This window comes from Brienomyrus brachyistius, chromosome 23 (assembly GCF_023856365.1).
Source record: "Brienomyrus brachyistius isolate T26 chromosome 23, BBRACH_0.4, whole genome shotgun sequence".
In the NCBI taxonomy this organism is placed as follows: Eukaryota; Metazoa; Chordata; class Actinopteri; order Osteoglossiformes; family Mormyridae; genus Brienomyrus; species Brienomyrus brachyistius.
The window spans coordinates 21851762-21879509 of NC_064555.1; the positions used below are offsets into that span (position 1 = coordinate 21851762).

At 40.9% G+C, this 27748-nt stretch overlaps 1 protein-coding gene across 5 annotated transcripts in view; it reads right to left on the reverse strand.

The window, feature by feature from the left end:
• khdrbs3 (KH domain containing, RNA binding, signal transduction associated 3) overlaps nucleotides 1-27748 on the reverse strand; it is a 74508-nt gene that overhangs the window by 31578 nt on the left and 15182 nt on the right. For all 5 annotated transcript variants that reach the window (XR_007384976.1, XR_007384975.1, XM_048993210.1 and 2 more), the window contains 2 exons: nucleotides 12014-12132; nucleotides 1399-1515 (listed from right to left, as the gene is read on the reverse strand). Coding sequence is in view for 3 of the 5 variants with exons in the window: in XM_048993210.1 (XP_048849167.1) it covers nucleotides 1399-1515; nucleotides 12014-12132 (236 nt within the window). In the remaining 2 variants the exon portion in view is untranslated. The remainder of the gene's footprint in view (nucleotides 1-1398; nucleotides 1516-12013; nucleotides 12133-27748) is intronic.

Below are 27748 nucleotides of genomic sequence, written 5' to 3' on the forward strand. Positions count from 1 at the left end.
TCCACTTATAGGGATCTTTAAAAAAAAAAAAAGCCCCTCCAAACTTCACTTTCATTGTTTTTAGTTGATTGCTGCTATGCATCACAAGCCAAGCATGTTTCACGGTGATTTACAGATATATGGGCTTTTCTGTGGAGATTTTGAATGTTTTCATGAATCTGGCGCTCTTTAACTTGAGCAGCACAGCTAAAATCTACACGCAGATGGTAAATAATTTCGCTGCGCCTCTCATCCATGAGAACTTGCTGAAATTTTCCCAAACCAGCTCCTTTGGGGATGCAGTGGCTAATGTTCGCAGTGATCCCTCTAGTCGCAATACAATGCTTTCTCCTCAACGGACAGGTGACTCCACATTATAATTATACCTCTGGGCCCTTTTTCCTCTGTTATCCTACAATATACCACTCATTGTCCTCTAAAGCATCATAATAATAGTAATGATTCATCCATCCATTTTCCAAACCGGTTATCCTTCGGGGTCACGGGGGCTATCTCGGAAGCTACAGACACAAGGCAGGGAACAACCCAGGATGGGGGGGCCAGCCCATCACAGGGCGCACTCACACATCATTCACTCACACATGCAAACTATGGGCAATTTAATAACTCCGATTAGCCTTAGTATGTCTTTGGACTGGGGGCGGAAACCGGAGTACCCGGAGGAAACCTCACGACAACATGGGGAGAACATGCAAACTCCACACAGAAGTAACCCAGACAGAGACTCTAACGCAGGTCCCAGAGGTGTGAGGCAACAATGCTAACCACTGCATCACCATACTGCCTCATGTAATAATAATAATAATTATGTGTTACATCAAAACGATGTGATGAATTTGGGTATAAAATATTATAAACTTATAGTCTAATAAAATAGTACTTATTCTTTTCACGGACTGGTATTCAAAGTGGCTTTTCCATATATATCATATAGGATTACATATTTAATTCTTGGATAAGATAATAATAAAAGTTGCCTATATTTTACAGAGTTTATTACATCAAATAAGCTATATTACACCAATTTTCTATGACCAAGGAAGCAGAAAGAATATGGATTGCAGTGAAGAGTCTGAGTCATGAGTTTTGGTCAGTAGGAAGACTGTTCCTCTGAGCGTGTTTTGTATAGGCAAGCATGAGTATTTTCTGACAGACCTTCTCGCCCCTGATGTTACAGCGCATGTCAGCCAAGTCTATCGATTGTGACTATCAAAGGGGACAAAGAGTGTGAGACAGAAAATCACTGAACCTACAAATCATCAGCGACAAACCTCAGGAAAGACAATCAAAGGGAATCTCCCATATGGCATTGCTGATGAGGCCAGCGACAATGCTTCTGCTGATGGCAAGTTGACTAGCTTCAGAATTATAGACGTCAACAATAAAGAGGGTCCCTACCTTCTCTTTGTCTCTCATGGAGCCTTTTCCCAGAATGGACATCTTTGTCAGTGTGTCCTCTTGTAGCCTTTTTAATGAGTTTCCCCTTGGTCCAAGCAATTTGCCAACAAAGTTGAACTAAATAGAAGAAAGAAACAGTACTATTAGCACAGTATATTAGCAACATACATGGGGAAAAAGGGCGGAAAGTGGCATGAAAATCGGATTATGTTTCTTGCTAGCTATGCACCTGCTTTCTGTTTTTATAGCATCTGCGGGAGGCAAAATGGGGGCGGCATGGTGACGCAGTGGTCAGCACTGTTACCTCACAACTCTGGGACGCGGGTTCGAGTCTCCGCCTGGGTCACATGTGTGTGGAGTTTGCATGTTCTCCCCATGTCGTCGTGGGGTTTCCTCCGGGTACTCCGGTTTCCCCCCCACAGTCCAAAAACATGCTGAGGCTAATTGGAGTTGCTAAATTGCCCGTGGGAGCACATGTGTGAGTGAATGGTGTGTGAGTGTGCCCTGCAATGGGCTGGTCCCCCATCCTGGGTTGTTCCCTGCCTCGTGCCCATTGTTTCCGGGATAGGCTCCGGACCCCCCGCGACCCAGTAGGATAAGCGGCTTGGAAAATGGATGGATGGATGGGAGGCAAAATGCTCATAACCCAAGTAAGGTACTAACTGTGGTTATCTAATCAGGGTCACGCAAGACCTTTTCCACTGCAGCACAAAATGTTGCTGGAATAAAAATACATTGACCAATCTCGTTACTTCTCCCTTGGCCATCTCCACGATGCAAGGTAGCCGAGTTCTTAGTTTTTTTTTTTACCTCTGTGTTCAGTATTCTGCATACCCAAGGAGGCCGGCCAGAACCAGCTAAAACGCGGCCAAGAGCACAATGCCGCCCACCCAGCCTGTCTGACTCACAGTATGCCACCCTTGGTTCAGCTCGGATAGCATGTCATTGGCATGCCAGATGTAACTATGGGATGATACTGTTCCTAGCAAAGAGAATGATGTTTTCCAGTATTGGCAGTTCCTTCAAGGCATGTTTCATTTCTCATTCCTTGTACGTCATTAAAATGAATCGTAATCCTATGTCTAGTCATAAATGCCATATCGGACATACCCTTTGTGTAATGAGACAAAAACACTCCTGAATTTGGTACACTGAGCACACTTGAAACATTTAAATGTGGAGTTAAATCAATATTTTAAAGAGATAATCTAAATTCTTTAGTCCAGAGCAGTGAGCTATGACCAATACGACAGACAAAGACCAAAGGAAAGCGTTTTGTATCGTTTTGGGCTCCACCCAACCATGACTTATTCTCCTGTCTTGACGAATATTCCCGGCCATTAATTAACAGGAACAAAACACACAGCAGTCTTTGTTCTCTACCTCACCTATATCTTCTAACCCTTTGTTTCTTCTCAGTTTACTTATTACTGGATTCCAGTGGAGCTTTCTGTAGATGAGGTCTCCATGGCGGGGGTAGCCTCTGCGGCTCTGCTGCAGGCCAGTGTGTGAGTGCTGGGGCTGGGTTTTGGTATGCAGATGGGAGCCGTCTGTAATTAGGACATGTCTTCGCTTTTACAGTTTCTCTTTTGCTTTTACAAGTGAGCTTCATGGTGCATCTACAAAGGCTATGGCCCTGCGTGCAGCTCTTCTGATGAGCGCATCCTAGTCAGGATGTGGAATTTTAAAACATTGGTCCAGAAAAGAGAAAAATAAAATCCCACTGACAACAACATGGGTAACGATGGGTAACAAATGTGGGAGGTCTGTCATTAATATCTGATCATTTAGCCAACTCTATTCTGCGATCACTTACTATTATCTCCCATGCGTGTCAACGACATTCAGAATCCATCATGCTGCTTTCTACATCGCACAAGACATCCACTAAACCAGAAATGTATTAACAATGAGAATTGCTTTTAAAATCTAGCTAAACGTCTGGCTTGATAATGATTTTTGTAACCATGTAGCTATGGAATATGACATGTTACATGTTGGCCATTCAGAGTCAAGCCGAATCTACAAAATATGCTGCATAAAGTCACCTTAAGGAAAACAGAGGCCAAATCGATAACCACAAACTCTCAATGCAGTTAGGAAAAAAAGGAAAATAAATATTATATCATTTTAACACATTGTGCCTCATATATAGATCCCACTTCATGCTATTATAATTTCTCATACAGTCTGTTGTCTTAATCATTTTAATATTCATTGCACTACTGCATAAACTCTACAGCATCTGTGAATTGCATTCTAGTTTATTAAATAAAAATACAGATGTAAACAAACTAGTATTTAAAAATAAGAATCTTGGCATAAGTATGAATAGTCTGTTGTAAATTAAAAGGTCAAAATCACCTGTAATTACTTGCAGGTACTTATTAATGGGAATGCAGATTTATAAGCTCATTATTATAGCTGTGTCCCACTGAGGCCTTCGTTGGGTTCCTTGCCGCAGCAGGGACAGCGTGCTGTGTGTCTCTGCTGAGGACTGAGGGCCGGAGCAGATTAGTGAAAGATGAAACACGACGACCATTTCAGGAGGAGGCATAACCTTCGCTGAAACGCGGCAGCAGGCCTCCCTGCACCCCGGTAATTTCCCATAGCACACTGGGACTCCTCCCAGTACTCTGCAAAGCAGCGCCATAAATCACAATAAATTACCATATTTAAGAGCACGGCTTCCAATCCTCTTTTACTCGGTGCCCTCTGAATAACCCGCATTTAACAAAGCAGGTGTTATTACGATCTGTATGCACTGTGTGTGTAAAAGTATATCATTTTTTTATTTCTCTGTTTCTTTATTCACATAAATATGTGTTGTTAGAATGAACAACTCCATTTGCCAGAATCTGAACTAGCATCCGTGACCATGTCTTTGATTATTGATTACTAATACGTATGACTGCGAAAGATCGGCCAAGTAAAACACAATATGCAACACGCACTGCAGTGGGGGTCGCTCACCAAAATGGTTAGTGAAGCAAACTCTCAACTGACCTAACCCCCCCCCCACCCCCGCTCTAATTTCAGCCCTGATCATATATTAGTCAATTAGTCATTACTATAAATATTATGCTAAATATTAAAATATTCATAACACAGTACAAATGGTTGCTAATTTCAGTGAAATGTAACGCTACCTAGCTGGGTATCCAGAGCCTTCAACTGTGTAACTATTAGCCTAGTGATGGTTAGAAAGCAATGCTGACAAAAACTGGTTCTTAACAGTCTTCAGCAGGTGCACCCTGTTGTGAAATACAATAAATAAATAGAAAGTAAAGGTAACAGTGTGTCTTGATTAAAATATGACTACAGTACTCAGCATTGCATTACTGCTTTGTGCTACATTACATGTGCAATACAAATGCACCAACAAAAGCCAGAACATCCTCGTAGCGGGAAAGCACATCTATAAACTCCCTACAGTTTCCTTTGTTGTCAGTTTTCACTCTCATCATGTCCTCTAAATGCCAGCTCCTGCTGGATAAAATCACATTGATCAGCCTTTTCAGAATCTCATGGTTCTTCCTCACCATGCCGTTGTGTTTAGCTAACTGAAAATGTGTGCCGACGTCAATCAAATTATCAGCCCTCACTATGGCTGCTACTTTCGATCTGAAAAAATAAGGTGAGATCACCCCCTTCTTCATCTCCCCAGATACACAGCAATAATATTTGTAGCGGGATTCAACTGCGCCGTCCAAAAATAAGAGACAACTTGCATCCTATATAGTTTTGAAACAGCATTTTATTTCATCACATAATAACCAGGATAGGTGCAAACTCTAATGCTCACATTTCCCAAAAGACTTAATTGCATAACTGCACGGACGTGTTTCTTTTGCACAATAAAAAATCTGAACGAAGCAATGAAAATTCTTTTTGAGAGTATATACACCATATTAAGTACAATAAACCAGAGCAGTATTTACAAATTTAAGTAAGTTTAAACTCTTTCCTCTTTCCTCTTTAACGTATACCAATTCTTTGTCCACAAACCAACAAGGAATAATGTGATGTGGGCTGTATGTCTGAATGGATGAGACAGTAAGAAATAGGACCCGGATGACATACGACATTCTTCGAAATTCCAAAGTGTACAACCAGTGGACACTACGCTATCCCACAAGGCCACTGGAGCAGCAACCACAGATGAAGGGTGTGTCCAAAATGGCATACCTACACAGTAGGCACTGAATTTTGACATAAGCCAGGTGAAGCATGCTTCACTGACTGGGTTTGAAAATACATTATATACCACAACAATCCAATCAGTTACTAAATTGATGGTGATGAGAAAAACATTGAAGTCAGTGAGTTCAGTGAAACAGTAAATGTTTTGCTTTAGTGAAGTTTCTCTTATCAAGCTAAGTGTGGTGCTGCTTTGCACAATACTTTGTCAGACATTTTTTTGAAGAACCGCACTTTGTTGGTTTCACATGAAAATGGTTATTGTGAATATACACTGGTAATAAAATAATATTTGTGATATGAATGTTACTTTTTCTTTAGTGAAACCCTGCTTCACTTATTATCTTAAAAATGCCATTAGCTTACATGTGTATAATATTTATATTATTAATATTCATAAATGTCTAATGGGTAATGAGCAGAAAGCTTGTTGTTAAGGACTTTTAACTTTGAACTAGTACCGTCGACTCAGGGTCGCGGGGATCCTGGAGTCTATTCCATGTAGAACAGGGAACGACCTTACATACATTCCTTAGATCAGTGCTTCCCAGTCTGGTCCTCGGGGACCCACAGCCAGTCCACGCTTTTGCTCTCTCTGAGCTCCCTGTCAGATAGTCCACATTTTTGGAAAAACATGGACTGTCGTTGGGTCCCCAAGGATCGGATTGGGGAACACTGCCTTACAGAATCAACTCTGAAATTGATCGATATTGTGTCTACTACAATACAAACATTGACGAGTCAGGACTCACACTGCTGCCTCATTAGAATACGTGCATCTGTATCTATGTCTATGTCTGTGAGTGTGTGTGTGTGCGTGTGTGTGTAGGTGTGTGTTTGTGTGTGTAGGTGTGTACTCATGTATATGTTTGTTCCTCCAATACAGAAGTCAAGCTTGAGAATCTTACATGATCCAACACCATGTTATTCTTCCTGTGGGGTGTACCACAAAGTAAGTATTACATAGCCAGGTTTACTAACCCTTATCACCTCTCAGCAAACCTTATCGTCCCCCCACTCCATCCCACCCCCGCTGGCAAATTTCATCCAATCCTGGCAAGGGGCCGCAAAGGGGATAAAAAAGGGGGATAAAGCAGATCAAAAAGAAAATCTACAGTATTGCCCATCCCTACTATATAGTAAAGGGGCAACTCTTATATGCGCTACGTTTTTGTGGTTAAATAGCGGAACTTATGCCTCTTTTAATCCGATTTCCTGCTCTTAAACCTGCTGGAGCTGCTTAGGTGTGCAGCGCAAATTCTCATGGCAATATACCCCGTTTAAAATTGAGCTACGATTTGTAATGCCGAAAACTCAGGAGTGAGCCTGAAGAAACCTCAGCACGATAGTAAACTCTCTTTGTAGTGGCCTACACTCCACTGGTGTAACTTTTACGAATACAGGAAGTGTGTACTTGTTAACAGGGTGATAGAACTGAAGAGTAACATAAAGATTCTCTGTACGTGTTCTATATTCTGGGATGGCCTCCTTACAGCTGGTGTTAAATTATTGAGGAACATCTGCCACGGACTAGTTGATGTAGTGTGAGCAGTACTCAGTGTGCTGAGCTGCTGTAAGACAGTACGGAGTCAACACCAAATGTTTTATGCACATCTTATTTTCCACACTTGGCCTTGCTTTGCGGAGCAAATCACTGCTTTTTCTAACAATGACCTTTGATCACTGTGAGTGACTATAGGGATGAGGTGTTAAGACCGAATATGAAAATAATATATATATATATATATATATATATATATATATATATATATATATATATATATATATATATATATATAATATAAAAAAATATTACCACAGGGAAAAATAAGAATTTGATTAAGCATATACTATGCTAATTAAGTTTCAAATTTGTGGGGTCATTTTGAATGTGATTTGTCTGTCATATATTTCCTATGAAGGGGAAATTTCATCAAAGTGATTCAGAATGTAAAGTGTCCCGGTGTTGCGTGCGAATCACGCACACCGCTTCTACACAACTCAACAGCCGACTTACCAAACCGTCCACGTGCTACGGCCTGTGAAAACCAGCACAGTCAATCCTATTATTCTTCACATTTTTTTTCTAGAAACATCTCTAAATGGGTATTTCTCTCTTCAGGGGTGTAGAGTATTTCATTTGGCTTCATCCATGCCCCCAATAAACACACCGTTATATTTTAATTATTAAGTTGTGTATCTCCCAATCACAAACTCTCTCCTGCAACATTATTGTTTTTGTTTAGTTTTAGTAAAAAGACGCCAAAAAAAAAAACGAATGAGCCTGTAATCCGAATGGATTATCCGGATTCTGAAAAAGAAGTTGAGATTTAACTGCACTCAGTCATATAACCTGTTTTCTAAGAAAACATAATTTCAAGGCTCAAGTACACATCTGGATACATGAATGTTATCTGCTTTATATCCATGTTTGAATATCTTGCATAAATCTGACTGAATGACCAAACTGGCCGGTAGTTATATAAATACGCAGGACTTCTTTAACATTCAGTGCAGGATTACCAAGGGAAAACCTCCCTGCAATGTTGTGCTGTCTGTCAAAGCCCCCCCTCCGCCCGCTGTGTTTATTGTATTCCGTGGCATCAGCATGGTTCCGTTCAGATGCATCCGCACACACTCGCTGCACGCCTCTGCCCAAAGGTAATGTCTTCCTCCCAGGAGGCAAGGTACCAGAGCTGGAGCGCAAGCCAGTGAGCAGAGTGCTTGCTGCACCCTGTCAGATCCCACAAATCAAATCTGTCCCCTCTCTGAGCCGCGTGTCGGACCTATAAACAGTATATTAGTCGGTCCACTTATCACGCGCGTCAAAGTAGGCCGTAAATCTGCTTAGCTCTGTAAGGTCCGGAGGCCTCCTGCTGACATTACTTACAGTTCAATATGCATTTTACTTTGCGGCATCACACGTGTCGACGAGCAATTACTGTAATCCTCAGACACATTTTATTTAGATCGAAATATGACAGCGTCCACCGTGAGGCATGGGTGTAACTGGACAAATAAGCAAAGAGCCCCCATCTGATGGAAGTCGAAGATGCCAGTTTATAATGAAATATGAGTCTGTCGCAATGACAGGTCTGCTCCAGTGCCTAAGTTACATTGGCGCTGGTTTTAGTGTCGGTAATGGTTTATCAAATATGAAGTAATGTTCCCTCATGCAATAAAATACTTACAATTTTGAAAAATAATAATGGAGGTAGGTCGATTGGTGTCTGTAAGATTGTATGCATGGGTGTGTGTGCCCTGTGATGGACTGGCCAGTCTTTCTAGGTATGGGAAGACACCTGACCAGGATAAATGAATAAATAATAGATGGATTATTTTTAATGTGATTGTTAATAGTGTTAATACTATAATCTATGAACTGCTGACACATGGGGGGGGCGCTGGAGCCTATCCAGGACAACATGGGGGCACAAGGCATGAGGACACTCTGTACAGGATGGGGTACACGCCCCACTACAGGCAATTTAGAGATGCCAGTTCACCAAACTGCAGATGTTTGGGCTGGGGGAGGAAACTCCCCACGCGCATAGATGGAGCAATAATCCAACCCCCTGCCTTGGCATTGTGAGAGAATAGAATCAAGCCTCTGTTTGACGGTACATAATTTCACAGTCATGGGCTAGATTTTGAATAGAATGGAAGGTTGTGTAAGTGCTCCAGGGAAGGTGTTTTTGGCTTTTTTACTTAACGTAAGTATACAAAAAATACAATCAGGGAGGCATAACAAACTCCTGCGGTTCATCGGTTTCAGAGGTGGGATTAGATAACATGAACATATTCGACCGATAATGTTCAGTGTTCGTGTTTGTTTAAAATTTGTTCAGTAGGTGCACTTCTTAAATAATTATGTGAATAATTATTAACACATATTACTTTTTAAGTTATTGTCGTCAGGGACAGATGGTAAGAAAATGTATGTCAGTAGGACTGCTTGAATGCTTTAGTAACACAAAAGAAACACTGAGTGGGACTTAGAAAATGGCCCGACCCAGGGTCCCATGTAGCCGCTTTCCCACTCAGTACGACCTCCTGAAAACAGCCCGTGAAACTGCAGTACCTATTCTGAAAGGCAAAGCCGATGGCAGCACCGCCGGGGGATTCAAATTACACAGCTGGGTCCAGGAGACGTCTTCAGGAGGGGCGCAGCCATCAAAAGTGAGCCTGTGCTCCTACTGAGCAGCACTTTCTGCCGCGTTCAACCTTTCTCACAGCTGTGAGGAAGTTGTAGGGAAACTTCTCAAATTGCTAATCGCACGGATCATTTAGCACAACCTTATAAAGGATAATGTCAAAAACGTTTTAATATCAGTACAGAGAATGTATTGAGTTATATGTAAGATTCTCAATATATATATTTATGGTGATTGCTTTATATATATATATATATATATATCCATCCATTTTCCAAACCGCTTATCCTATCGGGTCGCGGGGGGTCCGGAGCCTATCCCGGAATCAATGGGCACGAGGCAGGGAACAACCCAGGATGGGGGGCCAGCCCATCGCAGGGCACACTCACACACCATTCACTCACACATGCACACCTACGGGCAATTCAGCAACTCCAATTAGCCTCAGCATGTTTTTGGACTGTGGGGGGAAACCGGAGTACCCGGAGGAAACCCCACGACGACATGGAGAGAACATGCAAACTCCGCACACATGTGACCCAGGCGGAGACTCGAACCCGGGTCCCAGAGGTGTGAGGCGACAGTGCTAACCACTGCACCACCATGCCGCCCCATATATATATATATATATATATATATATATATATATATATATGCAAGTGCATGTACAGCCTTCTAGGTGCCTGTCTGTTCACACAATAACGTGGCCAAGATCCCAGATTCCCCTGGGATGACCTCATGTATCCACCCCCCCCCCCCCCCCCCCCCCCGCCCCAAGCGAAGGCCAGGCACAGGTCACCTGACGCTCATGTGGATTTTAGCTAGGGAACCGTAGTTGGACTGCGGGAAGCTGAGCGGAAATGTGGTAAACGGAGAAAGTGCTTTGTCACTTTTAAAAGTGTTGTTGGGTCATTTTGGGATACTTCACAAATTGTCAAAGGATGGAGGTTACAGTATGTGCCATTTCACAGCATACCTCAGGTGTTTAGGTATTTTAGGCAATAAAATATTATAACACTTAATATGCTTATATAGTACATGCAGGCATGATTGGCCTCATTATCATAACTTTTCTACAGTAAAAATAACATTTCTCCTCCCGTCAACAGCCATGTGTTAAACATAATCAGGAAAAACAGACCGCAGGAATCATAACTTACAAAAACAAGAGCGATATTTCATATCCCTGGGCTGGTTTGTTATCATTCCCATACATTCAGCAGAGACTACTTTTATTTAGCCAAACCGTTGTTATTTTTGGTGAGATCCACCACGCGGATTTATGCTCACAAACAATGTCCTAATGCCTGCTCAGAATCCCTTCACATCAGCCGAAACATCAATGGCAGGTCTTATATCTCTGTAGGATCTTGTGGCCCTGCTGATTCTGCTGCATTAATTGGCACTGGTGAAGCTGGAAGGTGAGAGGTTCACAGTGTCACCTGCTGAACCGCATAGCTTTGTGTCTGCCTCCCTGCCTTCCCTCCCAACGGGACACCCGGTCACATGTTCCCACAATTTGGCACAGTAGCCGCAAAATCGGGAGAGTTTTTGCCTTGGCAGGGCTGGAGTTGCGACATCCCATATCTGAACATCAAGTCTGGCGTTCCGTCTCGGTCCCATGTTGGTGGTGATCTCAAACAAACATGTCAGTCAGGACTTGTTATTCCAGTGACAAGAGGGAGGGTTATTAAAGATGTTGTCACTTAGTCAGACAGACACATTAGCCTGCGTGAGTAGGGATCAGACTCTTGCTTCACAAAGCATACATTAATTCCCGTCCCTGAGCTGGGAAATGCTTTTCCACAGGGAATTTCCTTTGTATACCAATAATTATCACTGCTTGCATTCACAAGTACAATAACAAATAATTCAGAATAATCATAAACAACTTCAAAATCTCTTATTATTTTGGTGGGAGGTTTGGGTGGAGGATGCCTGCTGTGAAACAGATAAATATGCCAACGTACCCTTTAAAAAATATATTTATTTTCTGCCGAAGATGATTTCAGTGGTCATATGCAGATAAATAAAAATCTTGATTGAGCGTGTTGTCATTGGAACTGATACGTCTTCCAAGGTCAAAGCAACCCACAAATGTGAAGGACAAAATGTTCGGTAAAATGTAATACTTAATCTAATCTAATATCTAATTTAAGAGCAGTATAACCTTTTTTCTAAACTGTGGTATGTTAGATAATTGAACCTATGTAAGCATTTGTAGTATTGTACCATATCGACCATTGTTTTTTAACACTTACTTTCGGGAACTGTTTGACGGGTATTAGGACTTTCTGTCCCAGTTTCATGTTCTTATTGATGACAACGTCGATGAACTTCTCGTCTTCTTTCCCTTCGTCCTTCTGAATTTTTTCGATTTCTAAAAAGGAAGAAATTATTATTATTATTATTATTATTATTATTATTATTATTATTATTATTATTATATCACCAAGCGCGATTATCTAAACGAGACGAGGATGCCAAAGAGTAGTTACGAGTCCCGCCGCTTGTCACTCTCGCGCGCACCTTCCTGCTGCTCAGCCGACTGTGAAATTACCTCTTTTGGTCACGCTATAATTTAATTGGATACGGCTATAAATATAGGAGACCCATTTGTTTTATTCATCATGCTTTTTTTATCTATCACAAATCTTACAATTACACCGCTGGCTTCAATGTATGTTTTTTTTTTCATTCGTTGTAAATGTTTTATTTATTTATTTTTAACCAAGTTCATTTGCGGTCCCGATCAGGCAAAAGGGAAGCTTGCAATTAAGTGCAAAGCAAAAGATTTATGCATTTATAAGATATCCCGTCAACATTAAATCAAGCGATACAAGGCAATAAGATATGAAATAGATATCAAATAAGCAGAATGGCAACAACATTGTTTCACTGCTCGCGAGTGGCCATGAGTACACTCAATTATGCCCCTAATTCCTGTTCAGAAGCCAGTGAGTCAAATCCCAGCTGGTCTAGCGCTGACATAAATCTTTCAGTGTACAGTATATACATAGTATAGTGTCTCCTCTGCCACCTGCAGCCTCATCCAGGAAGGTCTTTAGGGTAGCCAATAATAACCCCATGGGCATCCTAGTTAAATATAGTATTGAAAGCGCCTGCCTCTGTTGGAATATTTACTGAGAGGATTTGAGTCCAATCCTCAGCCCTCTTCACAAAGAGGGGACTGTTGAGGACCATTGCATCATTGCATCCAGCAACTGTTCATACGAAGGCAATTCTTCATTCCCTGTGATAGCAAACATAGAGTATTTGGTTGCTTGCAGCCTTATTTGGAGCTTTTAATCGTTCATGCACCACATAGCCCCTCCTGTGTGTGTGTGTGTGTGTGTGGGGGGACCGGGGCAAGCGGCTTGGAAAAAAACTAACAGCGACACAGCCGCCCTCTCATCAAGGTTATGAGGTGAACATAAACTTTGCAATTTATGCCCTTAGAACAAACTGTGCCAATTTCGCATCACAATTCCCTGAAAAAGGCCCCTTAATTTAGTCTGGAAATTGACAGGAGTGGCTCATGACCTGAGTCAACAGCTTTTACCTGCTGAGGACTTGTCGCTAACTGCTCTAGACAATAGAGCTTGCACAAGAAACATACATCACGTAGCTACCTACATAAATAAATGTACATAAATTACCTACAGGCTTTCAAGGAGAATGTCTCACTTAAAACTTCTGAGAGTGGCCTTTAAAAGAAAAAAGATTGAAATTTAACAGATGTATACACACTGTGAGATGGCACATCTGCCAAGCCGAGCGGATCCCAAAGGGGAATATGTCCCCTTACCTTCTAAAAAAAGCCAGGAATAACATTTAAGCTCGACCATTTATAATTTGAGTCCCTTCTGCTGCTGGACCAGCGCACGTAACAGCTACCCCCCTCCCCCAACCCCCGCAGACGGCAATGGATCGCTAAGGACCCCTTTGTAGGATATCATTTCACAGTCCTGTGATCCAGACAAGAACAGCGCACGGCAACGCAGTGATATCTGGGCCGAACGAAGCGGCAGGCCGGACACCCGGGAAAGCATGGGTGAGGCGGGGCGAAAGTCGCCAGCGCTGCGGCCCCCTCGCATGGAGCACGAATGGCGGTGCACGTAGTACCGTGGAGGCGGCCATCTTGCCAGCTCAAACGTCAAATGCATGCAAATTATAGCCCTGTGTAAGATCATGTAATACCAGGCGAGATGCGGGATCTCCGCCTATTGATAATAACACATCGTTCTATGACGCCGGTCATGCAAGTTCTCAGGGTCAGCTGGCCTCGAACTTTTCGCTGTCTATCTGACTGTGATGGGACCATCAAGGGCTTGCTTTCATCCAATAATGACCACAATTAAAATTTCACTTAGTATAATTTAGTTCTCAACTTAACGCCGGCAGTCAAATAATTCAGCGATGTGGGATGGGACACGAGTCACCCCGAGAGTCGTCTTCAGGAACCAGGAGCGTGGGCACAGAATCAGTAACACCTTTTTAAATTGATTTTAATTGAAGGGAGACTCTAAGGCACAATGACCACAAGCAGAGTAAGGAGAATTAGCAGAAATAATTGACAGTGCAAAGCCAAAATAAACAGCATGGAACAGAACTTGCATGGTCTCCATTACGTCGAATTTACAAGTTCTTGGTCAAGTAATTCCTGATGTCATCATGCTGCACTGTACATCTATAAAATATCATATTGTCTTACTACTTTTAATCAGCCTCTGGGTAATATGTAACGTAATGTATGGAGGCTTCAATAAAATGAAACATTGTATTTAAGATGATAAATTATTAAATGTTTATTGACTAGAGTGTAAGTCTTAAACTTTGGATGCACTGGATAAGATTCAACTGGTTACGGGCCAACTTGCGCTAGGCATTCATCCTCAGCTGCTAAGAAGAGTAATGGTGACACAAAGACGCACTGTGTTCCCCATGAGAGCAGCACAGTCGGTCCGCAGCACATGTCAGGTGAGCCCGAGACTTTCAAATGAAACATAAGGAGGACAGAGCTGACATCTCACAGGCTTTGAGGGGAATCGTGAGTTCAAGGCAAAGCAAAAATGCATTAAAATTGTATTTATATCTGCAGGATGCGTGTGTGTGTGTGTGCGTGTGTGTGTGTGTGTGTGTGTGTGTGTGTGTGTGTGTGTGTTCGTGTGCCTCGGTTTCAGCTGCGTCCGGCAGGTGGTCTCCTCCATGTCTCCTCTTGCATTAAAAATGGATCGGCTCGCAAACAGGAAAAGCTGAGCCCCGCTATTTACAATTTATAAGCAGGAATCTTCTGAAAGCTCGCGCACGCTTCACTCATCAGCCTCTCGTCGAGGAGCCGAAAAGAGAGAAATAGCGCATTTAATTCCCCTAATATTAGATGTTTTTTTTTTTTGCTTTTCTTTTAAGCTCTAAAGGATGATCCCAATGCAAACATGAATCAACACAATAATGTCTAGCAAAATATTTTGGGGAAAAATTGTCACCCCCCTTTCCGTTGATTCTGACGATATTCTGTGAATGTACTGTAACTATAATATGGGATGGAGATGGGGGGGGCATGGATGCTTTAAGGCCAGGTGAAACAATCTGCTCCCTTCACTGGTGCTTGATCACCAATCAGTCCATGGGACTGACCTCTGTCTTCCCTGGCCACTCCAGACCCCTCCAGCCTGTCACCCCGCACTGCTTCTCGTTGACACAGCTGTTTTGGTATTTACTGTTTCCTCTCCACTACCTTCCTAAATCCATTTTCACTCCCACCTTCAAATAAAGTTCCTGTTTGTTCTTCACATCCAGGTAGTTCTGTTCCCGTTTCAACCAGGATCAGATGTAAGATTCAAGCTTTTTTTTATCTGAATTGTTACATTTTCCCGTTACCAATTAATAATGTTTTTTATATTAGACTCGATATAACTCAAAATGTTTTTTTTAAGCAAACGTATTTTTATCAGAGACACATGTTTTGTAATTCATATCCATGATGCCGCTCTTAGCAAAGAACCTAATAGAAAATTCACCAGTACAAACATTTGCAGAAATGGCAAGGAAACTGTGGAAAAAACCAGACTGGATGATAAACGCAACAATTATAATGTTTCATGCTTCTGTTAATGTATGGAAATGTGAGTGTTATGTCCAGTCTCATTAAGCCCCTCCTCCCATCAGCCCTGTCGAGCAAACAGAGAGAAGCTGAACTGAACATGTATGGGACACCAATATAATTTCTAAAGCAAACCTAGTGTGTATGTATTTTTTGCACTTTTAGACACTCAGGTGTTAATAGAGACTGTCTTATATTTGATTTCTAGAGTTCATGAGCGTGATATAAACAGCGCATCCCTGCTGGTTGCTCCGTTCTCCCCATCAGCGTGTCCTGCTTTGTGGGGTCGGGACTGATGTACATTCCGGGCTGCATTGAAAGGCCTCGGGTCAAAGGGGACCCCAGCCGGGGCAGAGCCTGTGCGTCCGTATCGACCCGACCGCTAATGCATAACAGGGCATCGCCAGCCGCGGCCTTGCAGTAGCTCCCCTCCAGTGTCTGCTCTAACAAATAGGCTATCCTACCCCGCCCTGATGCTCGCAGGCACGTATGGATTTTTTACAGCCACTGTCCGTCCCGATGAGAACAGACGTTAATAGGATGCTCTGTGGACTGTGCTATTATATACCGGTTTCCACAGAATTCCGCTGGAGTGGAAAGAGTAAACAAATACGAAGGGGTTGGTCTTTTATCTATTTAAATATACTTCAGAGTGCAGCATGTGCGTTCGATGGAAAATCATGACATGGCATGTTTTATACGTTTGCCAGGTTCTCATAAAGGGAGGTGGAAAGACAGAGGGCAGAGATCAAATGTAAATCTGAAGAAATAAACAAGCCTCCGAAATTGGGCTCTAGATAGACAGACAGACAGAGAGAGCGATAGATGCCCCACTGAACCCACTCATACTTGGCCGAAAATTCTCTTCTTGAGTAAGACTCCCTGATTCGCTGTCAGGGTTGGATGCTGAACAGGAATCTGTTTGCCCTGATCCTGATCCGCGGCTTGTCCCGGCTTCAGTGCCTGCCAGCGGGGCAATGGGCCGACGCGCAATTAAATCCGGAGATTAAAATGACAGGCTGGCCCTGATAGAGCCTCTTTCATTTCAACAACCTTCCAGATACTAGTTAATTCTCACAAACCAGTTCCGTCTGTTCCTGTTTTCCGTTTTTTTGTTTTTATTGTACTATGCAAATGATCTGAGAAACAAAACTGGCTGTGGACAAGTGTGATGCCTCATAGTAATGCGGAGATGAAAATTACAGAAATTAAAAAGTGTTGCTTGAGTTTGATTTTTATATAAAGCAATGTATTTTTTTTTTTACTTCCCATTGTCGTAGGGTTGTCTTGACTTCATTAAAGCTGCCATTTAATGAAGAATAATTGAATGAGAATGAGTGCTCTCTGCTTACCTGACTTGAAATGAGATCCTCCAGTAATATTTATTAATTTAATATTCTAATTATAATTTTCATGAATTTTTTAGAACTCGAAAGATATTTCTGGGAGAGCTGAGAGAAAAATGAACAGCTTTTCATTTTACATTTTATAAAAAAGGTTTTTTTTTTTTTTCTTAACTTCTCAGAAAATATCCGTGTGTGAAATGGGACGTGGTCTTTGCATACGGTCCCTGGCACAGAACGGCCTCAATGTCTACAAGACGTGGAATCCCAGAGTAGGAGGATTTCCGCGTATCGGAAGAGACACAGTGAAGACAAATAGCAGGCACTGTCATTTTCAGTGTATGCTTAATTACTTTTAAAAATTACTGTGTGATGACTCATCTTTCTATATAGTTGTCTCGTATGTCGGATTTATTTTATTTTCCAGTGCACTTACATCTCAGAACACAATAAATTAATAATTTACTAGTAGGCAAACTCAGCCTTGACTCTCCAATTTAAATGGACTTTCAGAAATTGCCTTCTGGGTAACCATAATTTTAATTACAGCACACATCCCATTGTACCTGAGCCAATTCTGTCATGTGACCCAGGCATAGTTTTAAAAAAAAAAAAAAATTTAAATAATAATTTCAAAATTGTTTTGATAATAGAATTATTCCTGCCTGAGTTGTTTATTTATTCATTTATTTGTTTTTTTTTTGCCAAATTCATTTCATATAAAGGCATATTCTGCACATAACACTATAAATAGATTATCGGAGGTAGAAGTGTTACAATCTGCCACATGTGTGACAAAAGCAGATGAATGCAAACAAACGTTGACACCGTATTTCCTGTAGCTCACAAAGTAGTATGTGGCTCGCTACTAATTTCACTAGAGTGGTTTCACTAAGTATCAGCTCCACAGACAATACTAAACTGGAAAATATGGCAGCACTCTCTGACAGACATAACAAGGTCACCGAAGTGAACTGAGAAGAACTTTTTACTTCACAGCACCATGCAAAAGCCCGAAAAGTCTGAGAGGTACGTGCGCATAAATGGGAACATTTTCCCTACAGAGCGCGGCCTGAACTGCAGACATGTTGCAGACATTATGTAATCGCTTGGTTTACCAACACATTTGAGACACTTTTAGAATTACTGGCAGGATATAATTAGAACATATTTAAAAGAATATAATATCAAGGGAGGTCCAGAGCTGACAGTGATGTTCCACAACTTTGTAGTCTGAACCCTCTCGCTGCGTTTTGGATCCTTTTGAGTGCCTGAGCCATTTTTTGACACCTCATAGGACTATTTCAAGCCTCCGCCTCAAACCTGTTATATAGGTTAATAGGATTCCCTGTGCATAATTTAAAATATTCAGCTATAAAATATTCAGTTTCGCAACAAAACAATAGATAAGCCGCACAGGAGCAGTACAGTCGCAACCTCGGAGGGAGAATGATTATTTTCTGGGGGAGCTCCGGAAGCGCATGGCGAGGGCCAGGTGCCTCCCCCCTTTGTGAGCCGTGAAAAGAGGCGTCTTGAAACTCTCCGGTGGCACCTGGCCTACTACCAATTTGTGACATTTGAAACAGGTGGTTAGCGGCGGTCTGGAACAGCCTTCATCGGTGCTGAAAAATGTCTTCGATTAGCAGAAGGGAAAAACCTACAGTGATTCATGGGGGCAAATAAAATTCCCCAATAAAAGGAGCGCTTTCATATACCTCTGAAGCCATCTTTAATTATTGCCCAGTTGGGTCCCATGTCGTTTGTGTTTATATGGTATATATAAATATTGTTTTCCCTCATGATATTGCTATACAAATAGTGAGTTTCACTTCAGCTTGTCTAAAATATTGTCTAAAAGAGCATTCCAAAATACTCATCTCCCCATTCTTTTAACCTCTCAGCCAATCAGGATGGTGATCTGCCAATCTGAAGAGGCCCACTCTGAATGAAGCACTTATATACACACGCACTCATTTAAGGAGATGCAGGTCCAGGAAAACCTGTAAACCTTGTGACCTTGGGCCATGACTGGGGGGAGGCAGCAGAAAGCAGAAAGAAGAAAGCAGGGCAGAATGATCAGATACAGAGCTGGGCATCGGGTTCGAGACACGCTGGAAGACTGATGCCTCAGTCCTGATCATTGATTCACCAATGAACACCATTAGAGTATAGGGTTTATACCAACAGTAGAGATTACAGTGACACTTTACTTAAAGCTGTCGTCTATAACACACTACAGTATAAATAATGCATTGAAATGCTTGGTGCTGTATAAGAATTTATAGCAGTACAGTATCTTCTATTGACATTCATAAGGCTGATTATAATACTTCACAAGCAGTAATGAAGTATTCTCATCTACAATGCACTATAGATGCTGTCATAATGCATTATAATGGTCTTTATAAGAATTAAGGATGCTTTGTACTGCATTATGAAGGTATTTGTAAAGGAATCTATAAAAGTATTGATAATGCATAATAAATAATGTAATATAATGTGTTAGCCCTTTTTATAAATATTTATAACCATGTTTTTGATGCTTTAAATGTGCATTATAACATGTTATGAATGTTCATAATTGTTTATAGATTCTTATAGACATGGCATTAATAGAAAGTGTTATGTGAGATCACTAGCTCAGAGCTGACAGACACATTGATATTAGAGTCACTAGGGGCACCTGACAGACAAGAACATTCTGGAGCCCATCGTTATTTTACAGTTAAATGCATTTCAGTTGGTGGCTCTCAACAACCAGCTTGAATGACAGCATTCTCTGAGCTTGTTCTGCTCTAGCAGGTTTCAGACATTGTGGGACTAAAGATATGCCCTGACAATTGAGTGTACTATTAGTGCTAAACAATACATATTCAAAACATTCATATATACATACACACACACAGCAGACACACACACAGATTAGGTATCTACAGTATGTCTTTGTGGGGACTCACCATTCATTTCTATGGGCATAATCCTAGTCCCACTCATGGGCATTGTTAGGGCCAGTTACTCGGTGCTATAGCCCTGAGTATTTTAAGCGTAGCCCCGAGTATTTTAGTCCCCATGCCAGACCTCCTTCAAAAAAAAAATAAAAATAAAATAAAAGTCAAGCCCCAGGTAAAACCCTTGATCTTTTCAATAGCTAGAAACGCCCCTGATCTCAACTCTGACAACCCCCACCCAGCCCTAACCGTATCCATAAGTAACCAAACAAAATACAAGACTTTTGGCATTTTATAGTTTTTTTGGTTGCATTCAGCTTTTCATTAAATTGAGTTTCCTCTTGTGGGGAAAACTGGTTTGTAATATATATGCACACACACACACACACACACAGCAAAATAATGAACTGAAATGAAAAGAATTCTGTTTAATGTCTATTGCTGTATATCCACATCTCAAGTCATACTAAATCAGTTTAAACTGTGACTTAATTTCTTTAAATTCATTTTTATAGATTTTGCATGTTGAAATCAAATGGCTTCCTAACTGAGTTTTCATTATTCCCACTTTCATGTCAATCGCGGCATATTTCAGCTTTGGCATCCAAATCAGATCAGAGCAAAACAATTCCCCTAATCAACAGCACCAAGCAAACTAAGCACACTAACTTCCTTTGCCCCTGCTGCAGGCCTGTCTGCATTATTGATACCCTTTAAAAACGTGGGCAAGCCGAACGCAATTTTTAGGAATTCTGCTCACAGGAGAACGGGGTGTGTGTGCGGTGCCGACGTGTGAGCCCCAAAAGCTGAAAGACGTCCTCAGGACATCAGCCTCAGCTCTTACGTTCACCAAGGTTATAAGCACTGTGCCACATCTGTCTGAAAACAGCATTATGCCATTGAAACGAGGGGACATTTCAGCGCATTGCTTCCACCGACTTTTCGGCAATCGATTGCAAAATGAAAGGATGTTCTCTGAAATTTCCAGATCTGAGAGCGGAACGAAAACAGTGAAGTATTTTTTGTTCCATAGCCAGTTTTCCACATTAAGTACCAAATATTCCTAAATACATTTCTTTGAGAAACTTGCCACATGACTGGTATTATTACATCAATAAAGGCTTACTTTCATTCATATTTACACCAGTGTATAAAAACCAATGTAACATTTCCTTTTATGTGCAAACTCGCAGCAAAAAACTGTTTCACAAATTGGATACATAATGTCCTTTCACCTTTAATACACAAAGTCAGAGAATACAAACTTGTATCAATAGCAATATCTATTCATTTGAATGCCTGTGCATATGAATTCTTTTCTACAATGTGTGATAAATAATTCAGTGATCCTAATGGACCGAGACTCTGCATTGTCCTTTAAAGGCTCCTGGCATGAATCTGTTGGATTACACTGAGCCCTGTTTGTGGCATTAGGCATCAAACAAAGCACCGGAAAATAATCCGATATCCTAAATGAAAGTGTGCATTCTGTGTTGCTCTCAACAGAACATTAATGTAGATTCAGAGATAGAGAATTTTTTCAAGGAGAAAAAATACTGGTATGATATCCCTAATAATGAAAAGGAGTAATCATCTCCTGCCGTGCTGAGAAATAGGGTTCATTTTTATTTTTAAAGGTTAATAGGAATCTCATTCCATTGTGATATTCTTTACTATAATCACTAAAAACAATTTACCGCCTGTATTTAGCTTGTTTTGTGTTTTTTTTCTTTTTTTTCCTAAGAAGTACGTTGCCACTGTTTTGACCTGCCGCTCTTTCCATTAATCAAAAGCCATTCAGCTTTTAACAAGGGGCAGATCAAGAGGCCAGTTTAACTGCCCTCTTCAGTCTCGGAATATTTCAATGCAACAATCCATCCAGTTGCTGAGTTCAGAAGATGTCAAAAATATTAGTGCACCTCACTTAAACTGATCCTCGTGATATTTGCCATACATTTTTTTTATCATTTATCAGGCGCTTTTGTTCAAAGCAACGCACAAGTGCATAAAGTTTGGGGTCAGACAGCAGGTTCAGCTGGGCAGTGTTTGGGGTTAAGGGCCTTGCCTTAGCGCTCAGCAGTAATGTGATTACTCTGATAGCCACTAAGCCATGCACTGACCCACATGTATGTTTTGAAGTGAATGGCTTTTTTTAAGCATGTTCTCAGTAAAGAGAAACCCAAACAGATTCAATTAGTGATGCGGACTCAGTGTGGGTGACAGAAACACTGAGCTGTAGGTAAAGCGGTGCTTAAATGCTGCTTCTCTGGCCTGTGTGTGAAAGCATGCAGTGTCTTTACATAATTGTTTAGGGAATAACTGTCACCCCGTGGCAGTTTATTACAGTATTACACCAGAGCAGAATGACTGAAGGGATCAAATTCTGAGCTGCTAATTGGCAGCGTCAGCCACAGGGGAACCGCTGCTTAGGGATAAGAAATATGCATGACATCAGGAACACAGGCATTTATATATGTACACACACACACACACACAGCTAGAAGATGAATGGTTGGATGGATGGATGGATGGATGGATGGGTGGATGGATGGATGGAAAAGAGTACTGTCAGGTGATAGAAAGATGTAGCTCTTCTTTTGCCTCGATGTCAATAAACCAGGAGTGAAGCCATTTATTACATGTTAGCAAGGTAGCTTTGCTTTGCAATTTGTGAATCTAATAGCTAGCAGCATGCAGCGCCTTTTGCGTGAGAAGAAATATTTGCACAGATGACATTTAAAAGACGCGAAGAGGAAACAGTTAGACTGGGACTGTTAGGAACTGAACCAAATGCAATACAGACAGACCCTCGTACGAGGTAGAGCACCATGCTGCTCTTTGTACAATATACAGAGGAGGCTTGGCTGATATACAGTCACAATTAGCTAAATAGCCAGCTGACAGTGTTCAGTTTCTTAGGTGTGAGGATTGAGATGCTTTACGGAAACAATTCTTGCACACGTAATCTCCAGCTTTAAGCATTTTGCTTTCCTGGAATCATTTTGTTTTGTTAATTGAAGCAAATGTGAATGTATTTGCACGAAACATATAAAGACCGAGAGACCAATTCTGCAGAGTTTCAGGCTACGTAACAAAAGGCACCATTATCTAAGGGCAGACAACATTTCCAAGCGACAGCCTGTCTGTGTTTCAAGGTTATCGTGTTATATTAAAGCATTTTTTTTTAAAAACATGTCTGATCTTAGGAGGCATCCGCCAGAGGTGACCTTTGTCTAGGCCAGGTAAAGGTAAATGCCACGTATTGTTAGGTAAATAGCTGGCCAAATATTTACAAGTATTACAGCAGTAAGTATTACTCCAGGCCATTATAGAATAACTTTATGTACTATCTCTGCAAATTTCTATGATAGAACTCAAGACTCCTCTGCATTTGAAAACAACCTGACGTTTCAATGAATATTTGAAGTTAAAATCGAGTCACACATTATAGGTTCAGTTTAAGTTTAACAAAACAGAGCTTAACACGTGGACCTTTTTCGACACTGTTACTTCTACTGTATGACTTCTATGCTTTATTCATTTTTAGAATGCATATCTGTAAATGAAAATAACATACACATTAGTAAAGATATCCTGTACTTTTAAAAATTTTGCTATGTTTAGTATGTTATAAATAGTCTATATGTGGACATTCAAAATGGTACTAATTTTAGTATCAACAGCAAGTCTATTCGAAGCTGATTAAATGGTTATGGAGTATTTTTTATCATTTTGTCATTATCTGAATGTCAAAAGTTTAATTAAAAAGGATATTAAAGTAATTTTATAATGATCAAATATTAATACAGGAAGCAAGGCAATTTGTCTGTGCTAATATTTCTTTAGCACTGCAGCTGACAGGCATTTTATCGAGAATCCTCCCAGGTTTTTTTTAACCACAGAAGCTCACCCCATTCAAAAACCACTACGCAATCAGTCTTACAGTTCAAACATTAAGAGATAAAATTCATCTAAGTACTTCAAATACAATAAGATATTTGTAATAGATTACACATTTCTAATAGAGAAACATCAAAGGACTACTTAAAAATCTCCCTTTTGGTAAAATACGTTCTTTGTAAATTAGTTTGATATTCTGACAGTTGCTAACAGTTGCCTGTTTAAATTTTTATACAAATCCCCTGTTAGTCATTTACGTGAAACTGAGCATTTATGCGTTATGCACAAAATCAGATTCCACTAGGGTTACAGACAGTAAATTCATGATGCATTTACAATGCGAATTTTAATGCGCAAGGTCTTGATTATATCCACCTACCAACCAAAACTTGCTGACCATCTCATTTCAGTGCTTAAACATTAATAAATTCAGAAGAGAGTCTTCAGAAATATCCCTGACAAAAGTACTGGTAAGGAGAAAAGGAAAGACACTGAACAGCATGTAGCTAAACCAAATAAAATGTGTGACATTTCCATGTTTGATTTTCATTAATCCACTGTTGCTTTCTTGTCAGTCGATTTTTGTTGAACTCAAACTTAGAAATTCCAACTTTTTCGGAAAATAAGCTGACAGCATCAGGAATTAAATAATAAACAAGACAGACCGTTGCCATTTTTGTGACATTGTGTATAGATTTTATGTTTTCCTATAATGATGAAAAACCTTTCTGCATAATGTTGCTTTTCACTATTCCGAACATTCTCAAAAAAGCTCAGATAAAAACGTATATTCAAAATGTCAGATAGCATTTAGCTGAAAAGCAAAGCAGGGCTTCCTCCCCGCAATTGCCCCCCACCCCCCCACGATTGCTCCCCGCGATGCACTCGGACACCGGTCGTCTGGAGCATGCATGCGCCTTTTGTTTGACTCGCATTTGGCTTGCATTTGCAATGCGCTCAAATATGCCATTCAGTGCCTGCTGACACAGGATCCTATCGCCCAAGTGGAACTTACTGTAAATGATATCGCTGAATGGACACGAACCTGAGACTTGGGATCTCCTGTTTCTAAGAGTACCCATTCAAGACAGAGCCTACTTTTACTTTTTGTATGCCTTTCAATTTCCAGAGAGGGGACAATAGGCTCTAAGTATAGCTATGCTCACAGGAGTTATTTCACGTCTAGGAAACTAATAAGATTGTACAGTCAATATTCAGGAACAGGATACTAATCCCATTCTTGCATTGCCGCATGATAAGATCTATCATCGCGTCTGTCTCTGAGGCGTGGAGTGTCACTCAGGACTGCTGATCGACACTGCAGCTTATCAGAGTCTCACTGACAGAGAGCTATCGCCTTTTTAATAAAGACATAGTGTATCACATGCATCCTCCACTGAGCATCTCGCCGGCATTCCGTACCTGTACGTTCTGATTAATGTATTTCTCTGCCCTGTACATCCTTGAAATATACAGCTATTGAGCTTTGGTGTATCCTGGGTACAGCTGAGACCTTCTGTTCCCGGTTTCAGGTGATTTACTTTCTGCAGTTGGGCCAACAGATGTTGCACCAAACAAATGTGTGAATATCCCCAGAAGACATATGAATGTCTTTAAAACACACACACACAAATTGCAACGCATTGTATTATTTAACTTAAAAAAAAACAAATCTGCCAGCAGTCATTTAAGCTTGTCTGTCATTGACATTGTCAGAAATTAATAAATGGGTGTCTGCTTGATAGTATACACTGGTGAAAACAATTTAGACATAGATTCTGGTTATGACCATTTCAGAACTATAAGTGTGAGAGACACCTGTCTAATTTCCTTCTGAAGACATCTGGCTCTGTATATATAAATGTCCTCTTTATAATTATCTTGTGTATAATAAATGAACTTGTCCTACATATGGGGCTCAGTTGAGCAAGTAAATATCATTGCTGTGGTGTCACTTCAACTTTAACTTTTACCACTTTAATTCCCAGCGGATCTCAACCAAACAGCCTCAAAGCCAATTCCTCATATTCTCAATACTGCGCAGTGGTCATACAAGACACACAAACACCACTTGACCGTCACGGTTGAAAAGGAAGATGTTAAATTGCAGTGCTTTTCTCATGAGTAAACCGATACCAGCTGCCATCCTTTTTGCAGTATCTTAGAGTGTATTGTCATTAAAATGTCTCTAATGTAGAAAACCTAATAGTCGGCCCACTTAACCTGCAAGTCTCAATTTCAGCCACAAGAAGCGAATAGAAAGATCTTGTTCAAACCCCAGAAAGAACTTTGCTAAATCAAATTTAGTATCATTTTCGGGAAGATGACCTCTCTACCAATAGCAATCACATCAATGCCCAGAATAATGCAGAAATAAAGACAGTCCAAAAGAGCATTGATTCAGAACGAGCTGTAATTGACGGGAAACAGATTTCTGTTATTTTTGTGGCGGTTTTTCTGTGTCACAGTCTGTCTTCGTCAGGGTCGTCACAGGTGTATTATAACCTTCTTGCCTTCATCTTAAATTCACCGAATGCAAAGCTCATATTGTCTTTCTGCTGCTGCCTTTAACTCAATACGTGCCTTTTTACCTCTCGTCCTTTCAGTGCAATTTCCCCTCCAAAGATAATTTGATTTACCTTTTAAATGCTACGGCAATTTGCCCGAATTAAACGTCTTACATTTTCAGGAAATATCATGTTAAGGTCGGCATCTTCATTTCTGCTCACGCTAAGCGGGGACAGAAACACTGAACAATGCTTTTCCCAGATCCCCTCCACCCCAGAAAACACGATTAAATCAATCACAATCACCGTTACTTAGATTCACTTTAAGCCAGCAGAAGGAGTGATACTGTCAGTCTGGTAATTCCATGCATGCTGAGTCACACAGTTAGCATTGCCAAGTAGCTACTAAATTGCCTGGAAATGTTTTTGTCCCTGACTGGCTGGAAGGATGCAGAGGCTTGATGTAATATTAAAAAAGACCAATAAGCACAAAAGACTAAAGTGTATAGTGTGGTGTTAATTGTCAATGTGAATAGTCTTGTTTTGTGGCTATTTATCTACAGGGTCAATCTCAAGTCAGCAGCTACAATTACTTAGAAATTTTAAATTTTAGGATTAACTACTAGTAAAGGACATCAAAAGGAGATAAGTCTTTTCACACAAGATCTCCCATTACCGAAGCCATTTAATTTGTGTGTCCCCTAATGAAAAATAGAGGAAATTTAATCGATCAGGGAAATTGGGGGATATGAATGCATGGTTGCTGTAGGAGCCCTGACACGTAGCGGCTTCCCGAGTAGGAGGGCACCTGCGGGATGAAAGGCAGCAGAAATCCCTACACCAATGCAACTCAAGTACACGCCACCCCCCCCCCACACACACCCCCACTCACGCTGTCCCAAAGATATCTGCCCTCTAGCACACAGGATTTGTCAAAGGAGGATCATGACACCCCGTTATGTGTAAAACCTACAAAAAAAACTAAAAGCACTAGTTAAAGAGAAGAGACAGGAGAGGAAGCTGGGAGGGAGCAAAAATGTGGACCGACTATGGGTCCCCAAGGATCGGATTGGCAAACACTGGTCTAAATAATTAAAACTTAACTGATTACAAAGGCATGTGCTGCCCCAGTATATTGTAATTATGTTAGTGTTGAATAACCGTGTGCTCATTCTGCAGCAAGAGGGCAGTCTAT